This window comes from Pleurodeles waltl, chromosome 9 (genome assembly GCF_031143425.1).
Source record: "Pleurodeles waltl isolate 20211129_DDA chromosome 9, aPleWal1.hap1.20221129, whole genome shotgun sequence".
In the NCBI taxonomy this organism is placed as follows: Eukaryota; Metazoa; Chordata; class Amphibia; order Caudata; family Salamandridae; genus Pleurodeles; species Pleurodeles waltl.
The window spans coordinates 39,278,007-39,294,720 of record NC_090448.1 but is presented as its reverse complement, the minus strand read 5'-3'; the positions used below and the strand labels follow the sequence as shown (position 1 = coordinate 39,294,720).

The 16,714-nt window shown below is 46.2% G+C and overlaps 1 protein-coding gene across 1 annotated transcript in view; it reads right to left on the bottom strand.

Annotated features, from left to right (window-relative positions):
- The window catches only part of LOC138258905 (solute carrier family 26 member 6-like), a 269,592-nt gene that overhangs the window by 140,206 nt on the left and 112,672 nt on the right, over positions 1–16,714 (bottom strand). Inside the window, exon 6 of the mRNA XM_069206227.1 lies at positions 1,077–1,241. Coding sequence (XP_069062328.1) covers positions 1,077–1,241 — 165 coding nt within the window. The remainder of the gene's footprint in view (positions 1–1,076; positions 1,242–16,714) is intronic.

Below are 16,714 nucleotides of genomic sequence, written 5' to 3'. Positions count from 1 at the left end.
TTACTTATGAAATCAGGAGGAACCTCTTCCAAGGAGTACAGCTGAAGAGCTGGAGGAGGAGTGGTGCCCCTTTGCCAGTGACTGTGCTTTGCCGGGTTGGCCTACAGCTGCTGCTTCTGCCTGAAAGAGGACAAAGACTGGACTTTCTGCTGAGACTCCTGCCATGCCAAGTGGTGCACCATTCAGTCCCTAGACGCTAGAAAAGGTGAAGTTGGCTAAACAAGGACTGAAATCCACACAGAACACCGTGCAGGGAATATTTTGTCGCACCACCTGCAATGTGGCTGAAAAACGATGCGCAACCTGCTTTGTGGCTAAAATCGACGCTCCACCTGCATTGCAACTGGGAGATCGACGCCTCGCAGCTGTAGAAACAACGCAACACCCGTTTGCAGCTGCTGATAATGACGCAAATCCCACACAGTGCAGTTTTCCGACACTGTGCGACTGGATTTCTCATGCATCATTGGTGGGCATCACAAAACAACACATGCCTCCTCGGATCCGAGGTGCCCCATCCAGGTAACAACGCATCTCTGACCCGACCGGAGAAGAAACGACATGCAGTCTTGCTTGTGAGTGAGAAATCGACTAATCGCTGACTTTTTTGACACACCCCTTTCATCTTTATTTTTTACGCAAACCAGGTACCTTGTTTAACAACGTTTCCATTGTTTTCTATGGAGTAAGACTCTTATTATTTTAGAAATTCATATCTTGACTTGTGTATATTGGATTTTTGTCATTTTTGTCTTGTTTGGTTTAAATAAATATTGCCTATTTTTGTAAACTGGAGTGGTGTCAATTTTGTAGTGTTTTCACTGTATTACTGTGTGTGTTGGTACAAATACTTTACACATTGCCTTTGAGATAAGCCTGACTGCTTCTGCCAAGCAACCAAGGGGGTGAGCAGGGGTGATGTTAAGTGTATATCCCCTGCCCTGACTAGAGTGAAGGCCCCAGGTTGGACAGAGTGCAAACTGACTGCCAACCAGAGACGCCATTTCTAACACCCACTCAATCAGTTGACTGCATTAATATTTCATTAAGAAAGGTGTGATTTTCTTTGAACTTACGTAGATGAGAGACAATGGCTGGGTTTGTTGGCTAAGCTGTAACCCAAACAGGTACTTCAGCTGGGACACACACACATGAACGGCAGATGCAGTTGTGTAGCCACACACCAGTGGATCAGAAAGATAAGTTACCACAAAACCAAACTGTGCCACGCCCAGGATTATCTGAGAAGAGAAAACAGAAAATATTTCACACTCACAGACACTAACAGAATATTTACCAAGTTATATAGAAGTGAACTCTCACAAAAGGGCATTTAAATGGCATTTTTGCTCGTGCAAGACTTTTTAGTTACATAAGGGCTACGGTGGCATCAGTATAAACTTTTTTCTTCTTTTCTTCAAAATACACTCCAATTTTGTTTCCAGGGCTGACATCCCCTGTGCAGTTTTCCAAAGCTCTTATTTAGAAGAAAACATGTGTAAACAGTTTCAAACATGTTTTTTTAAATCTGGCTGCAGATAGCTTTACACACTCCATTGTTGTTTTCTTGAGACTCTCTCCTGTTTAAAAAATCTCATATTTGGAATAAATCATTTGTAAACAGTGTTCCAACATATGCATTTTGGGGATGGCTATCGGGGCCTATGTTATCAATTCTCAAATAAATTATACTGGTAAGTACAGAGAGAGTGTGGGCTTTTAGTTAGCCCCAATTAGTCACAGATTGTTTTTTTCCTGATTTGTGATTCCTTGGGGGGGCTTCCCTTGTAGGCTATGGCAACTAAAGGATGGTTACAATGTCCCATTTGTGTTCATGCTAGGTGTTGATTATATGATATTATTTGTTAGACTGCAAATGTAACATGGCATGTAGCTAATAATCAAGCATCCCTCTGCTTTGTGTGTTGTTTTGGCTGACAATATATTCTAATTGATGATTTTTGCTGTTTTGTTTACAAATCTTGTGGTGCTTGGATGCCTTAGCCTGTCTTAACTATATATTGTATTCACAAATCAGCCTTTAGTGATCATGTGTTTTTGCTGTTGTGATAACATGTTTTTGGATTTACAGTGTCTCTTGTTCATAAAGTAAAGCTGTTCCTGCTCATAAGCTTTCCTTAAGAGGTAATGCAAATAGTGACCCTTTGTGAAAAGTATCTACTATGCAATATTGTGCTGTGTTGTAGGTTCCCCACTGTCATTGCAAACGCCTTCTTCTGACTCCTTATCACACCTTAGTTTTTGAGATTACAGTTTACCACTACTAACAGAGTCTGTTCTGCAAAAGGGTCATTTTTATTCTCATGTAAAGGCACACATGTGAAATGATGAGATGTCATCAGTAAATGTTTTTTGTTTCTTCTACTTCATGCCAGGACAAATATTAAACTTAAAAATGTCTACTTAAAGGAGCTCACATGCGCCCAGATTGTATAGGTTTGTAGATGATAGAACATTTCTTTCCCTGTCTCAAACATTGAAGGAAAAGGTTTTAAATAAATCACTATATGTTTATTTTACTTTCTTAAATGATACAAATTAGGCAACATGTTATCTGACGCCTAAAAGATGCTGCCTTCAGAAACAGTGGGCTCAACAGCATGACCTTTAAGAGCCTTACATGTAATGATGCTTCAGCTGCTGATTAGCTTACACAATATTGAAAATAGTTAAAAATGAAGTGCACAGTTTCATGTGGCAGATGCTTCCTGTTATCAATGCTATATTAAAAGGACATTTGCTGCTGACTACACTCAGCTTTCTGAAGTTGTTCCCTTCTTATATAATGCCCTTCTTATTTAATTCAAAGAGAGATTTTTCAAAAAGTTAATTCTTGCAGCTCACTTGCCAGAAGGAGCAGAATCAAAGGATACTCCTTTTAAGGAGCCTATAATCCAATTTGTCTTTACCTCACAAAGAAAAACTTTGTATTCACGTTAAGAACTATTTCTCTTTAAAAATGTTGGTGCTACTCAAGCTAGGCTAGTTCTCTTGAAAATACTGTTCCTGTTGCTATAATAAAAGTTAACTTCATTCAAACATCTAATAGATTCTCTTCTTACTGGACACATTTCACAAACTAACAAAATACAGCGCTTTATTGAAAATATTTTTGTGTGCCCAGTATACTGGAATCCGAGCAAATGGTGTGTTAAATATCAAAACAAATACTGCTCTAGCCATTATATTATCACAAGCCCCTCATGAAGCAGCCAAGAAATGCTGCTGTTAGGTCTGCCATTCAAAAGATCACAACGTTGAAATCTTTCTTTAGAGTTCTTACTTACAGTTGACAGCATATTTATTATGGTGCATTGTGAGCAGTAATCCTATACAGCCACATTGTGTATTCATGAGCCGGCCTAAACATATATTGGCCCTCAATATGACACTGGCGGTAAATCCCACTTACCACCATGCCGACTGCCGCCAACATACCACCGCCGCGGCGGATATCCTCTAACCATATTATGACACACACACTAATCCGTCACTATACAGCCACACACACAAGTCTGTCAGCCCAAAGGTCAGTGATAAACTGGCGGTATCAAAACCCACACTGTTACGCCAACAGAACTACGCCCACAACATTATGACCCACGAATCACCAAGGCGGACATTCAGCGGCGGCAAACCATTGGCGGTACATGCCGTCGTGCTCAAAATACACACACACCAACAAAACAACATGACATTGGACAATTCAAACAACACACACCTGACACCCAGACACACACCACACCCACACCACTATAAAACACACACCCACATCACAAACCATTGGCACAAGACAGACACCACGACCACAGACAAGACCAGAGCCACACACCACCTACACCTATACACCACCCACACACCCCACATCACACACTCCAACACGTCACCCTACACACCCTCACCCACAACACTCACACCACACTCATGGCACCACAACAACACCCCAGGTTCTCTGAGGAGGAGCTAAGGGTTATGGTGGAGGAAATCATCAGTGTAGAGCCACAGCTATTTGGAGCACAGGTGCAGCAGATGTCCATTGCTAGGAAGATGGAGCTATGGCGGAGAATCGTGGACAGGGTCAACGCCGTGGGACAGTATCCAAGAACAAGGGATGACATCAGGAAGAGGTGGAATGACCTACGGGGGAAGGTGTGTTCCATTGCAGCAAGACACCAACTCACTATACAGAGGACTGGCGGTTGACCCCCCTCCTCCCCCACAACTAACAACATGGGAGGAGCAAGTCTTGGTAATACTGCATCCTGAGGGCCTGGCAGGAGTAGCAGGAGGACTGGACTCTGGAAAGTCAATTCTCTATTACTGTCACCTCCCTACCTGCATGCCAACACATACCCCCACCCTCACCCTCACTCCCATCACTCCACCACCTCACACACACCCCACCATCACAACCCACTCATCCCAATGCCAAGCCCTGCATGCAACACCAATGCATGGACACCCCTCACAGACCTGCATGGACACCTATCACCACAGCATGCACACTAGAGAGAATCGCCTAGCCCACCAAATAACTCACACAAGCCAAAGCTGCCAAGGCAATAACAACCATAGAGGGGAACACACCCATGCACAATATGTCACACGTAGAAACAATAACACTGCATTTACATCCCCACAGGTAACCCAGCCAATGTCACCGGCGAAGAGGTACCAGCAACATCCAGTCCCCCCACAGAAGAGGCCCACAGTGATGACAGCAGCTCTGGTCGCCTGGATCTGGATAAGCAACCTGGCCCTTCAGGGACCTCCGGACAGTCGTTTACCCAGCCACACTCTCACACCACCACGGAGCCTCCCCCCTCAGGAAACACCACCACAGCACCCACCCAGCAGGCCCAGACCTCTGTCCCCAGGACACATCAATAAGCAGTTTGTCCACCACTACAGGGACCCCAGGCCACCCCACAAACATAGGACAATCAGGGACCTGGGGTCAGTGGCAGTGGGCACACGGTTCAGGGGACAGAGGCACAGGACAACAGGGAAGCTGGGAGGACTGCTGTGTGACAGGGGGAGGACAGGCCCAGGGAAACGACATTCCAGGAGGCACTCACCGCAATCCTGGGAGCATACCAACATTCCCAGGTTACGCTGGGCCAGATCATGGACAAGATGAAGGAGAACATGCGGCTGCAAGAGGGACAGTAGCTGGGGATCAGGGAGGACTTGAAGGACATCAACACCACCCTGGTCTCCATTGCAGGGGTGCTGGCAGACATGGCCAACAGTATGAGGGAGGCAGTGGCACACCAGCAGGCCCCTGACACTAGCCAGACTACTGAACAGCCCTCCACCTCTGCTGCCGCTAGTAGATAGGAGGCCCCGCCATAGGACCAACAGGCCACCAGCACCCCTCCCCCTTTAGAAGGAGAACCATCCCGCAAACATTCCCTGTGATCCAGGCAGAAGTCAGAGACTATTGCCAAGACCCACACCAGGAAATGAGACTCTCCTGATTGTCACCCTTGTGTCTCACTCTGTCACCCTGTCCCCCTTGAACTGTCATTGTTCCCCTTCCTATGTCCCCTTGGACAATGCACCTCTGCTACAAATAGACTGGAACTATACCCTGGACTTTCCTCCATCACCACCCTAACCCATTGCACTTGCCCCTCTTCTTCAGAGCACTGCAATAAACACACTTTGATAAAATACAAGTATGGTGTGTGTCAAATGTATTAAAAATGTATTCGTTTAACCAGGTTCAAACAAAACATTACAATTCAACTGTACATTGATGTTTACATAGGAAAGACCTGTAGTTGGCTGCACTGAACACACCAGGCGCAATAGTGGGGCACCAACATCTGCAAAAAGAGATGCCAAAGGGTACAGAACGAGGGCATAGAAGTAGGAATTCACAGCCTGCCAGTGACAATGTCACACATCAAACTGTCAATTATATGTGAAATAACACTGTCTTGCGGGTGTCTCATTGGAAGTATTGACGAATAACTGCACTTCTGTTGTCCTCATCCTCTGCCTCCTCATCTTCACTGTCCACAGGGTCCACTGCTGCCACATGGCCATCTCCAGCCTCCTCCTCCTGCAGAAAAGGCACATGGCGTCGCAAGGCAAGGTTGTGCAACATAGAGCATGCCAAAATGATCTGGCAGACCTTCATGGGTGAGTAGCACAGGGATCCACCTGTTAGATCGAGGCACCGAAACCTGGCCTTCAGGAGGCTGAAGGTCCTTTCTATAATCCTTCTTGTTCGCCCATGTGCCTCATTGTAACGTTCCTCTGCCCTTGTCCTGGCATTCCTCACAGGGGTCAGTAGCCATGAGAGGTTGGGGTAACCAGAGTCACCTGTAAATATCGAGGGACAACTGTTAACCACAAACTCACCCCAAGGGCCAACAACATACCCATACATCCACTGGGTGGGAACCAGGGCTCACCTATTAGCCACACCCTGTGCCTCTGGAGTTGGGCCATCACATTTGGGATGCTGCTATTCCTCAGGATAAAGGTATCATGCACAGACCCAGAATACTTTGCATTGACATGGGATATGTACTGGTCCACCAGGCACACTATCTGGACATTCATGGAGTGAAAACTCTTTCGATTTCTGAACACCTGTTCATTTCGGCAGGGGGGGACGTGGGGGTATAAATGCAATATGTGTTCCATCTATTGCACCAATGATGTTGAGGATATGTACCATTGCATAGAAGTCAGCTTTCACTGTGGCCAAATCCTCCACCTGGGGGAAAACTATGTAGCTGCACATGTGTTTAATCAGGGCAGACAACACTCTGGTCAGCACTATTGAGAACTAAGGCTGTGACATTCCTGCTGCCAAGCCCATTGTCACTTGGAAAGAACCAGTTGCCAGGAAATGGAGCACTGATAGCACTTGCACAATAGGGGGATCCCGGTGGGGTGACAGATAGCAGATATTAGGTCAGGCTCCAATTGGTCACACAGCTCAGTGATTGTGGCCCTGTCAGTTCTATAGATGAGGATAATGTGCCTGTTCTCCAGTGTTGCCAAGTCCACCAGGGGTCTGTACACAGGGGATGTCTCCATCTCCTACTCATCTGCAGCGGTTGCAACTTATGGGGCAAAAGAGTGATCAGCTGGTCATTATCTGTACATTCTAACCCCTACAGTTCAATGCATATTGTGACTGTAACATTATTTAGGTGGGATATGTCCAAAATGTGAATTTGTGTACTGTGACACAGTTAGGATCCATGGCCTCCAACGCCCCCTGAAATGGAGTCCGCCTGTCCTGTATGGAGGGACAGGTGGAAATGAGGTAATTCCGCTGACGTTGTGCACCGTTGCTGGAGGCGGTCGAGAACCGCCATGCAACTCCTAATTGGTTATCATTGGGCCCTATAGGGTACAGTGGCCAATGGTGATGTACGCCGGCGGTGACGGTACGCACCGCCGCGGACGTAACTGCCATTTTCTATCTGTTCACTCACTTACTACCTGACCTTAAAGAGGAGAGGACCTACACAGCATGTGCTGCTGTGACCTGTGTATGGAACCGACCAGGGCTCGTGTTACTGGGGAAAGGGCTCCTGCCTTCACCTCGGCGGAGTTTGAGCAACTGGTGGATGGGGTCCTACCCCAGTACCGACTGCTGTATGGGCCTCCAAACCAACAGGTGAGTACACCGTGAGTATGATGCATGGGCTGTGAATGCAGGATGAAGATCTCAGGGCACAATGCCCCCTCCAGAACCAGTGAGAAGCCATCCACTCACCTCATCCTCCCCAGGATGAAGAGCTCAGGGCATGTTGCCCCCTCCAGAACCAGTGGGCAAGTCACCCACTTGAGAGACTGTGGCCTTGCACTCCCCAGGACCAAGCACAGGGCATGTTGCCCCCTCCAGAGCATGTGGGCAAGTCACCCACTTGAGAGACTGTGGCCTTGAACTCCCCAGGACCAAGCACAGGGCATGTTGCCCCCTCCAGAGCCAGTGGCAAGTCACCAACTTGAGACACTGCGGCCTTGCACTCCCCGGGACCAAGCACAGGGCATGTTGCCCCCTCCAGAGCATGTAGGCAAGTCACCCACTTGAGAGACTGTGGCCTTGCACTCCCCAGGACAGAGTGATGGGCATGTTGCCCCCACCAGGACCAGTGGTGTAGTACCATCTTCCAGCTGAGGTGCCCCCTGTTCCCTGTCCCCCTGAGGTGCCTGGCTATTTTCGACCTGATGCCCCTGCAGTCTTCTCTCCGTGTTGTTGCAGGAGTGATATTGGGCTGTGGACTTTGTGATGTGGCCCTGTGGCCCACGAACATTGAGGACTGGGCAGTGTCCCTTGATTTATAAATATGCATGTACTTTTTTATTTGGATGCATGTATTTATCTTATTACACTCTTTTTACTCCATTGTAGTTGTCCTTGCATTATTCATGAAGGGTAGGGGGTAAATATGTTATGTTACTGCATCTGCTTGTGTGTATGGTGTTGAAAGTGTTGCGTGTGTGTGTCACTCTCTTCCCACCCCCCGTGTGCTAGGCGGCAGTACTCACCATGGTCGTCTTCGCCGTCATTGGTGTTCGTAGTGGAGCAGCACGTAGAAGAGCATGGGGAAGACATGCAACTCAAGCTCCATGGCAGCGTGGTTGTTCCCTGAGCCTCCACAGGTGAGTTGTTTCCCTTCTGTGTGGTGTTTCTGCCAGGCTTTTGATGTCGCTGGTACCGCCCTGGAAAAGGTGGCGGTTTCCTGTATCATTATACAGTGGGCAGAACATTGTCTTCCGCCTGGCTGTAGGCGGTTACCACCGTGGTGCCTGTTGATTCCGCCCTGACGGTCGGAGTGTTAAAGTGGCTGTCTGTCTGAGCTGTTTCCGCTGTGGTCATAATTTCGCTGTTATTACCGCCGGCCTGTTGGCGGTATTACCGCCACTTTATCACCGACCGCCAGGGTTGTAATGAGGGCCATTGTGTGTTAATAGGGATCCACCTCCATTGGCAGTTGGTGACAAATCACGTTGGAGGGGCGCAAAAAATATACACATAAAAAACTACAAATACTAATATACATATAAATATAAACATAAAAAAGCATTTCGCTTACACTGTCGCTCGATGTTCTGCAACATGTCCTCATTGTTCTGCAGCACGTCCTCCGAGCACGAAGCCCACAGCCAACTCTCTCATCCAATCAAGACGTTGTTCTCATGCTGTTAAGCAGCATGAGTAAAGCGTCTTAATTGGCTGGAGTGGGCCGGCACCACGCTCCAAAAGGCACTGTAGACCTGTGCCTGCCCTCCAACCCAGCTGTCCAAGACAGCCGGATTGGAAAAGTTTAAATTGCGCATGTCGGATTGGCTGTAGCAAGGTAGCCAAACCAACATGCGCACTTCAAACTTAAGTGGCCTCTCCTCACTGCTGCCAAACACCGGGTGGTGCTCCTCCACTCCCAGGGAGGAACCGTCACTGTCCACCTCACCATGAGACTGAATATATAGCATATGTGGCAGTGTCTGTCCCCTTCCATTTGTCTTCTACTGCAGAGTGAGAGGTCACTTTCTACTTAGAGGAGTGTACATATAAAAAGAAGAGAGGAAGGATAACACCGGGGGGAAAATGAAGGAGAAAATTGTCAAGTAAGATGTTACCAGATGGAATGGTAAACATTCTCAGAACAGCACTTTGAATTTTACTGTAGCCGCAAAAATATACATTTTTTAAGTGGGATTGACATGTAAGTACAAAGATTACAATTTCCTAGTACCAAAAACTGCAACATCAGATGCTAAATACATATGTCTTTTTTTAATATTGTGCACTAGAACCACTAACAATCCACCAAATCTCCTTACAGTGTCTTTCTTACAAGTGGAGGAACAGACTGGCTAGACATTGAATTCCATATAAAATATTGCATTTCAAAATAACTCAAGACACAAGCTCAACAAGAAATGGCTCTATCAATGCTTACTCAAGCATACTTTTGGTACTTTTTGGCTAGCGGGCACCAGGAAGCTTGGACCTTTAGGTGTTTTTGAGCGCCATAATTCAACATTGTTTGGCATTAATTAGGTTCAATTAGCTGAACATTTGCAAAAAAATCAGAGTTGTACTGAACAAAGGGCCCCAAAATACCCCTTGACCTGAGCCCCAAAACCCTCAAAATGGCACTGAGGCATAGATGGATTTGATGGAGGGCTGACAGAGGTAGAGAGAGGTGTACATATAAAAAGAAGAGAGGAAGGATAACACCGGGGGGAGCATGAAGGAGAAAATTGTCAAGTAAGATGTTACCAGATGGAATGGTAAACATTCTCAGAACAGCACTTTGAATTTTACTGTAGCCGCAAAAATATACATTTTTTAAGTGGGATTGACATGTAAGTACAAAGATTACAATTTCCTAGTACCAAAAACTGCAACATCAGATGCTAAATACATATGTCTTTTTTTAATATTGTGCACTAGAACCACTAACAATCCGCCAAATCTCCTTACAGTGTCTTTCTTACAAGTGGAGGAACAGACTGGCTAGACATTGAATTCCATATAAAATATTTCATTTCAAAATAACTCAAGACACAAGCTCAACAAGAAATGGCTCTATCAATGCTTACTCAAGCATACTTTTGGTACTTTTTGGCTAGCGGGCACCAGGAAGCTTGGACCTTTAGGTGTTTTTGAGCGCCATAATTCAACATTGTTTGGCATTAATTAGGTTCAATTAGCTGAACATTAGCAAAAAAATCTGAGTTGTACTGAACAAAGGGCCCCAAAATATCCCTTGACCTGAGCCCCAAAATCCTCAAAATGGCACTGAGGCATAGATGGATTTGATGGAGGGCTGACAGAGGTAGAGAGAGGTGTACATATAAAAAGAAGAGAGGAAGGATAACACCGGGGGGAAAATGAAGGAGAAAATTGTCAAGTAAGATGTTACCAGATGGAATGGTAAACATTCTCAGAACAGCACTTTGAATTTTACTGTAGCCGCAAAAATATACATTTTTTAAGTGGGATTGACATGTAAGTACAAAGATTACAATTTCCTAGTACCAAAAACTGCAACATCAGATGCTAAATACATATGTCTTTTTTTAATATTGTGCACTAGAACCACTAACAATCCGCCAAATCTCCTTACAGTGTCTTTCTTACAAGTGGAGGAACAGACTGGCTAGACATTGAATTCCATATAAAATATTGCATTTCAAAATAACTCAAGACACAAGCTCAACAAGAAATGGCTCTATCAATGCTTACTCAAGCATACTTTTGGTACTTTTTGGCTAGCGGGCACCAGGAAGCTTGGACCTTTAGGTGTTTTTGAGCGCCATAATTCAACATTGTTTGGCATTAATTAGGTTCAATTAGCTGAACATTTGCAAAAAAATCAGACTTGTACTGAACAAAGGGCCTCAAAATACCCCTTGACCTGAGCCCCAAAATCCTAAAAATGGCACTGAGGCATAGATGGATTTGATGGAGGGCTGACAGAGGTAGAGAGAGGTGAAGCATAGAGCGGTGGAGAGAGGAAGTGAGGTGAGGTAAGATACAGGTGAGACAGAGAGAAGTAAACTATATGGAGTAAAGATACAGGGAGATGAAATGGAAGTAGCTGTGTGGTACAGTCAGGGGCATGTGGTAGAGAGAACTGATGTAGAGAGAGGTGTAGAGATGTGGAGGTAAGTGGGTGCAGAGAGGTAGAAAGAGAGAGGGGTGAGGTCTTGAGGGAGCGGTAGAGCGGTTGGGTATACAGGTCTATTGACAAATATGTGAAGTAGACATAGTTAAGGAAGAGAGTTGAGAAAAAGATATATAGAGGGTAGGTACATAGAGATATAGTGCTAGGGAGAGAGAGGCAAAGAAAGCGTCTGTGGAAGCGGTGAAGAGAAGAAACAAAAGACAAAAAGAATTGTGTACTTTAATTGCCACCAATTGCCTGAGAGGGTGATTGTTAAGGCTGGGAATGACTAGTATGCCCAGTTTTCAAATTCAAAACGAATCTGATTTTAATGCACATAGTTATCACTTTACCAGGGGGCCCTGGTAAGGGAGAGTCTTGGGCAATTGGCCACTTTGCCCATGCCTGAAAATGACACTGACCATAAATCCTTGCAGCAGGCATCCTACTGGCTCATTCAATGGTGCTCTGTAGTAGGACATGTGACTGTTGTACTGCCCCTGTCCTTCATGTGTTATCCACCAACAACTGTGGGAGCTATGAATGGGTGGAGTACTGTTCGAAAGTGCCGAGGGGTTTTTAGCTGTGTAGGGGCCTCATGTAGTGAGGAGTGGTTCATTGCATTGTTGCTGGGGCAGGGGTTCAGGATGGCTGTATGTAGTAGTTAGCTCTTGGTTCAAAGTTCTTTGCATTTCCATGGGTCCTTATTTACTCATGTGCACTGCATTATTTCAGTTGAATGCTCTGGGTTTGGTGGTCAGCAGTTGCTGCACTCTTCTGTAGGCTGCTGGGTCTTGGTGCGTGGGCTTCCTCATTCAGATAGGCTTTTGAGTATTTAGGCTCAGTTCCTAAAACATGTCTGCTTCACTGCATCATGCTGTAACCACTGGGACTGGTTTCAGTAAGAGGTGAAGTGTAGTATAGCAGTGCATGCCAATCATATATTGAGGATAGTGGATCATTTGTGTTTGGTGTGGATGAAGTAGAGGAACAGGTGCCTGTGGGGCATCTTCATAGCTATGGGGTTGTAACTCCTAATAGTGCAGCTGGTGCAGTGGCACCAGGGCCCACATGCCTGATGTGCCCACTGAACCTAGATTATTGCTATATTTCTAAGTTGAAGCCTTAGCCATGGGGGCTTATTTGCTTCCTTAAACTAGGGCCCATGAGACAGTGGGGTATGCCACCTGCTGTGATGGTGGATGCTATGGAAAAGGGCAAGCCATGGATGCCCTGGAAATCTGTCTACGCTTCTGGTAGAATTATGTTGATGTGCACTGTAAGGAGTTTTTGTGCATCAGCATCTTGCCACTCAACCTTGTATCCCATGATTGAGTTTTTGCTTTGTGGCCATGACAACAGGAGGTATTTTCTGGGGGTAACATGAAGCCTGATGAAGAGCAGGAGGCCAATGGTTGTGTCCCAGGTGTGAAGCTTCATAGGTTTGAAGCTGCTTGGTTTGTTGTTATATTTTATGTTACGTTACGTTACGTTACATTATGTGTACTTGTAGAGTGTGCTTTCACCTGCGAGGTTATCCTGGTGCCTAGCCTAGGGCAGGATAGTCGAATAGCCAGGTATTCATCTTCCAGTGGAATTCAAGAGGAGAGGAGGAGGCTCTGATGTGAAGTGGGAGATTGTTCTATGCTTCAGGAGTGATGTACGATATGTCCTGGCCACTGGATTTACTTCTGTATGCCTGTGGAATGTGTACTAGTAGAGATCCAGCAGAGTGGAGGTATCTGGGTGGTTGGTGGAAGCAGATGAGCCTTTTCAGGTAGGTGGGACCTATGTTGTGTAGTACCCTGGATGTGTGCGTGAGGAGTTTGAAATGACCATGTTTGTGTATTGGGAGCCAATGGAGCTCCCTAAGGTATAGTGTGATGTGATTTCTGTGTAGAAGGTCAAGGATGAGTCTGGCTGCTGAGTCCTGGATGGTTTGTATTCTTCTGATGAGTTGCTTGGTGATTCCGGTGAAGAAGGTGCTTCCGTAGTTCAACTTGCTAGTGACAAAGTTGTGCATGACTGTTTTCCATGTGTTGCTTGGGAGACATTTTGAGATCTTCCTCAGCATCTTCAGGATGAAAAAGAAGGATGTAGTGACACCTTTGACCTGTGCGGTCATGTCCAGTTTGCTGTTGATGATGATCCTTAGATTCCCAAATGTGACTTTCTGCCAGTGTCCAGGGTCACATGGGTGATAATGGCTCTCCTGTGGTGTGGTGCTTATTCCTTCTAGACAGGGAACAAAAGGGCTTAGGGTGTCAGTAAGGGTTTTCCTCTCCTGAGCAGGATGCCCGGGGGTGTTGTACTCAGCCCTTCCTGAGCATCAGTGGTAGCCTCAGGGCTGTGCCTCCACTTTCTGTCTTCTGAAGCTGTCTGTCCTGTCACTGGCAAATGCAGCTGACACCTGGGCCTGCCTGCCCTTTGTTACCCTAGACAGTTTGGAGCCAGACCGAGGAGAAGGGGCAGAACCTACAAGAAACAATTTAGGGGTAGACAAAGAGAGGGACCCCCCAGACAGAGGCTGGCACTACGTGAGCACCCTCATAATCTCTCATCAGAATACTACCAGACTGTGGAAGATAGAGAAGATGGACTGTCCTAATGACTGAAGAAGGGAGGCTAGATCAGTTTGCCTTGAACCTGGGATCCCTAGAAATGAATCCAAGGGTCAGTTGGCTGACCTCCTGTTTCAGCTACAAAGACCAACAAACCTCCAGAGCCTTCCCTGCAACTGCCTAAGTGACCAGTGCTAACTGGACCTGCCTGAACCCTACTGCTGGAATCTGCTAGTGTGAGTCCTGACCCCCAAGAGGTGCCTCCCATGTCCTTAACGTTTGGCTGGTGTCAGAGTGTACTTCCCCATCCTGCAATCTGCAAGAACTGGACTCCAGGTGAAAATCCATAAGTGTTGGGCTCTTCACAACCACAAATGACGGTCTGTGTCTCATGCCAACGCAAAGCTCTAACAACAACTTGCTCTTTGCGTCAGCAATCTCCCACCAACGCAAACCTCAGACTGAGGCTCCTTGCATGGAATTTGACTGTGTGAGAAGGTAAACTCTCCTTGTAGGCATCCAGTGCTCCATCACATCGGCCTGAACTTGTGACTTTGACCCGGTCCATTGCGACCAGATAAACACAAGTGGCGCTTTGTGTGCTTATTGGTGCTATTTTTACCTGAAACTTTAGAAATTCATGACTCCGGTTCTAATTATTGGATTTTTGTCATTTTGGTATCTTTTCTTTTATGAGAATGTACTCTATTTGTCTAAAATTGGTCTGCGATTTCTCTTGTGTTGAGTTTTCACTTTAATACTGTATGAGTGCTACATAAAACCTTTACACATTGCCTCCAAGTTAAGCCTGACTGCGTTTGTGCCAAGCTACCAGAGGACTAAACACAGGTTTATTTAGCGACTTTTGTGGCCTGACAAGGATTGTGTTTATTACTTGAGTGAGGCTCTCATCCCTCTCAACTAATAACCCGATTTTCTACAGAAACTCTATTGGCAATTTACTCTTTGCTCAATCAGGCATCGAGTCTTCCTCAGTCATATCCCCTAGGATGTATGCTCTAATTTCCAGGGATGGCACCTTTCATGATAAAAGGAGTCATGACAAATTTGCCAACAAGGCGCTCTCCAGTCCTGCAGAACACTTAGGGCCAGATGTATGAAAAGTTTTTGCACTCGCAAACGGTGCGAATCGCAAAAATCGGCCGTTTGCGAGTGCAAAAACGTGGTCTGCGATGCATGAAAGGCATTCGCTGACCAAAACTAAGAAATCGCAAAATTTGCGATTTTTTGCAGTGCGACCTGGTTTTGCGAGTCGCATTTTGCGAGTCAGTATTTCCAGTAGGAAATTGCGAGGTGCAAAATGCGATTCGCAAAATCCAAATCGCAAATAGATGCATTTTGCACATGCAAAATACCACTAAGTGAAACCAGGTGGTAACCAGGTGCAACCTATATAAAGAGGCCCAGAATGCCTCAGACTCTTTTCCACAATGGCTGCACTCTACGTCATGGCGAGGAGGATCTTGGCAGGTTTGAGGAGAGGGAGGAGGAGACAGGAGCACATTTTCAGAGTGCGCATTACACTATTTGACCTGACAGAGGAGGAAATATTTGAGAGGTATAGGTTAAGCTCAGCCATGATACTTGATCTGATAGCTGAGCTACAACCCCTACTGCAGCACAGAACACTAAGGACACATAGTATCCCCACCCATGTGCAGGTATTATGCTCCTTACACCTACTCGCCTCAGGGAGCTATCAAGGGGTCATAGCAGCGGCTGGGGGGGTGTCACAGAGTACCCTCTCCAGATTTTTCAATGCATTTATCAACGCAATGCTAAGCAAACTCCAACAGTACATCAGATTCCCCCACACCCCACAGGAAATACAGCAGACAAAAATAGAGTTATATCAGATAGCACAGTTCCCCCACGTCCTAGGTGCCATAGATGGCACACATGTGGCAATATGTCCACCATCAGTCACAGAGTATGTGTACCGAAACCGTAAACACCAACATTCCATGAATATACAGGTGATATGCAATGCCTCCTATATCATAACTGATCTCGTGGCCAGGTACCCAGGGAGCACACATGATTCATACATCTTTCGTCACAGCGGCATTCACACAAGACTGCTAGCTGGGGAGTTTGGTGAAGGATATCTACTAGATAATGTCACTCTGTACACTGGCGCATAGATGACAAACCCATGTCAGATGGCAGAGTTACTCATCACACCTTCTGTCCCTTCCAGGAGACAGTGCCTACGCAGTGCGCACCTACATGATGACGCCCTACCTCATTCCTGCAACACCAGCAGAACGGAGATACAATGCAGCACACAGGGCAACCCGCAACGTGGTGAAGCGCACATTTGGCCTTCTGAAGAGTCGCTTCCGTTGCCTCCACAAAAGTGGAGGGGCACTGTACACTGGCGCATAGATGACAAACCCATGTCAGATGGCAGAGTTACTCATCACACCTTCTGTCCCTTCCAGGAGACAGTGCCTACAC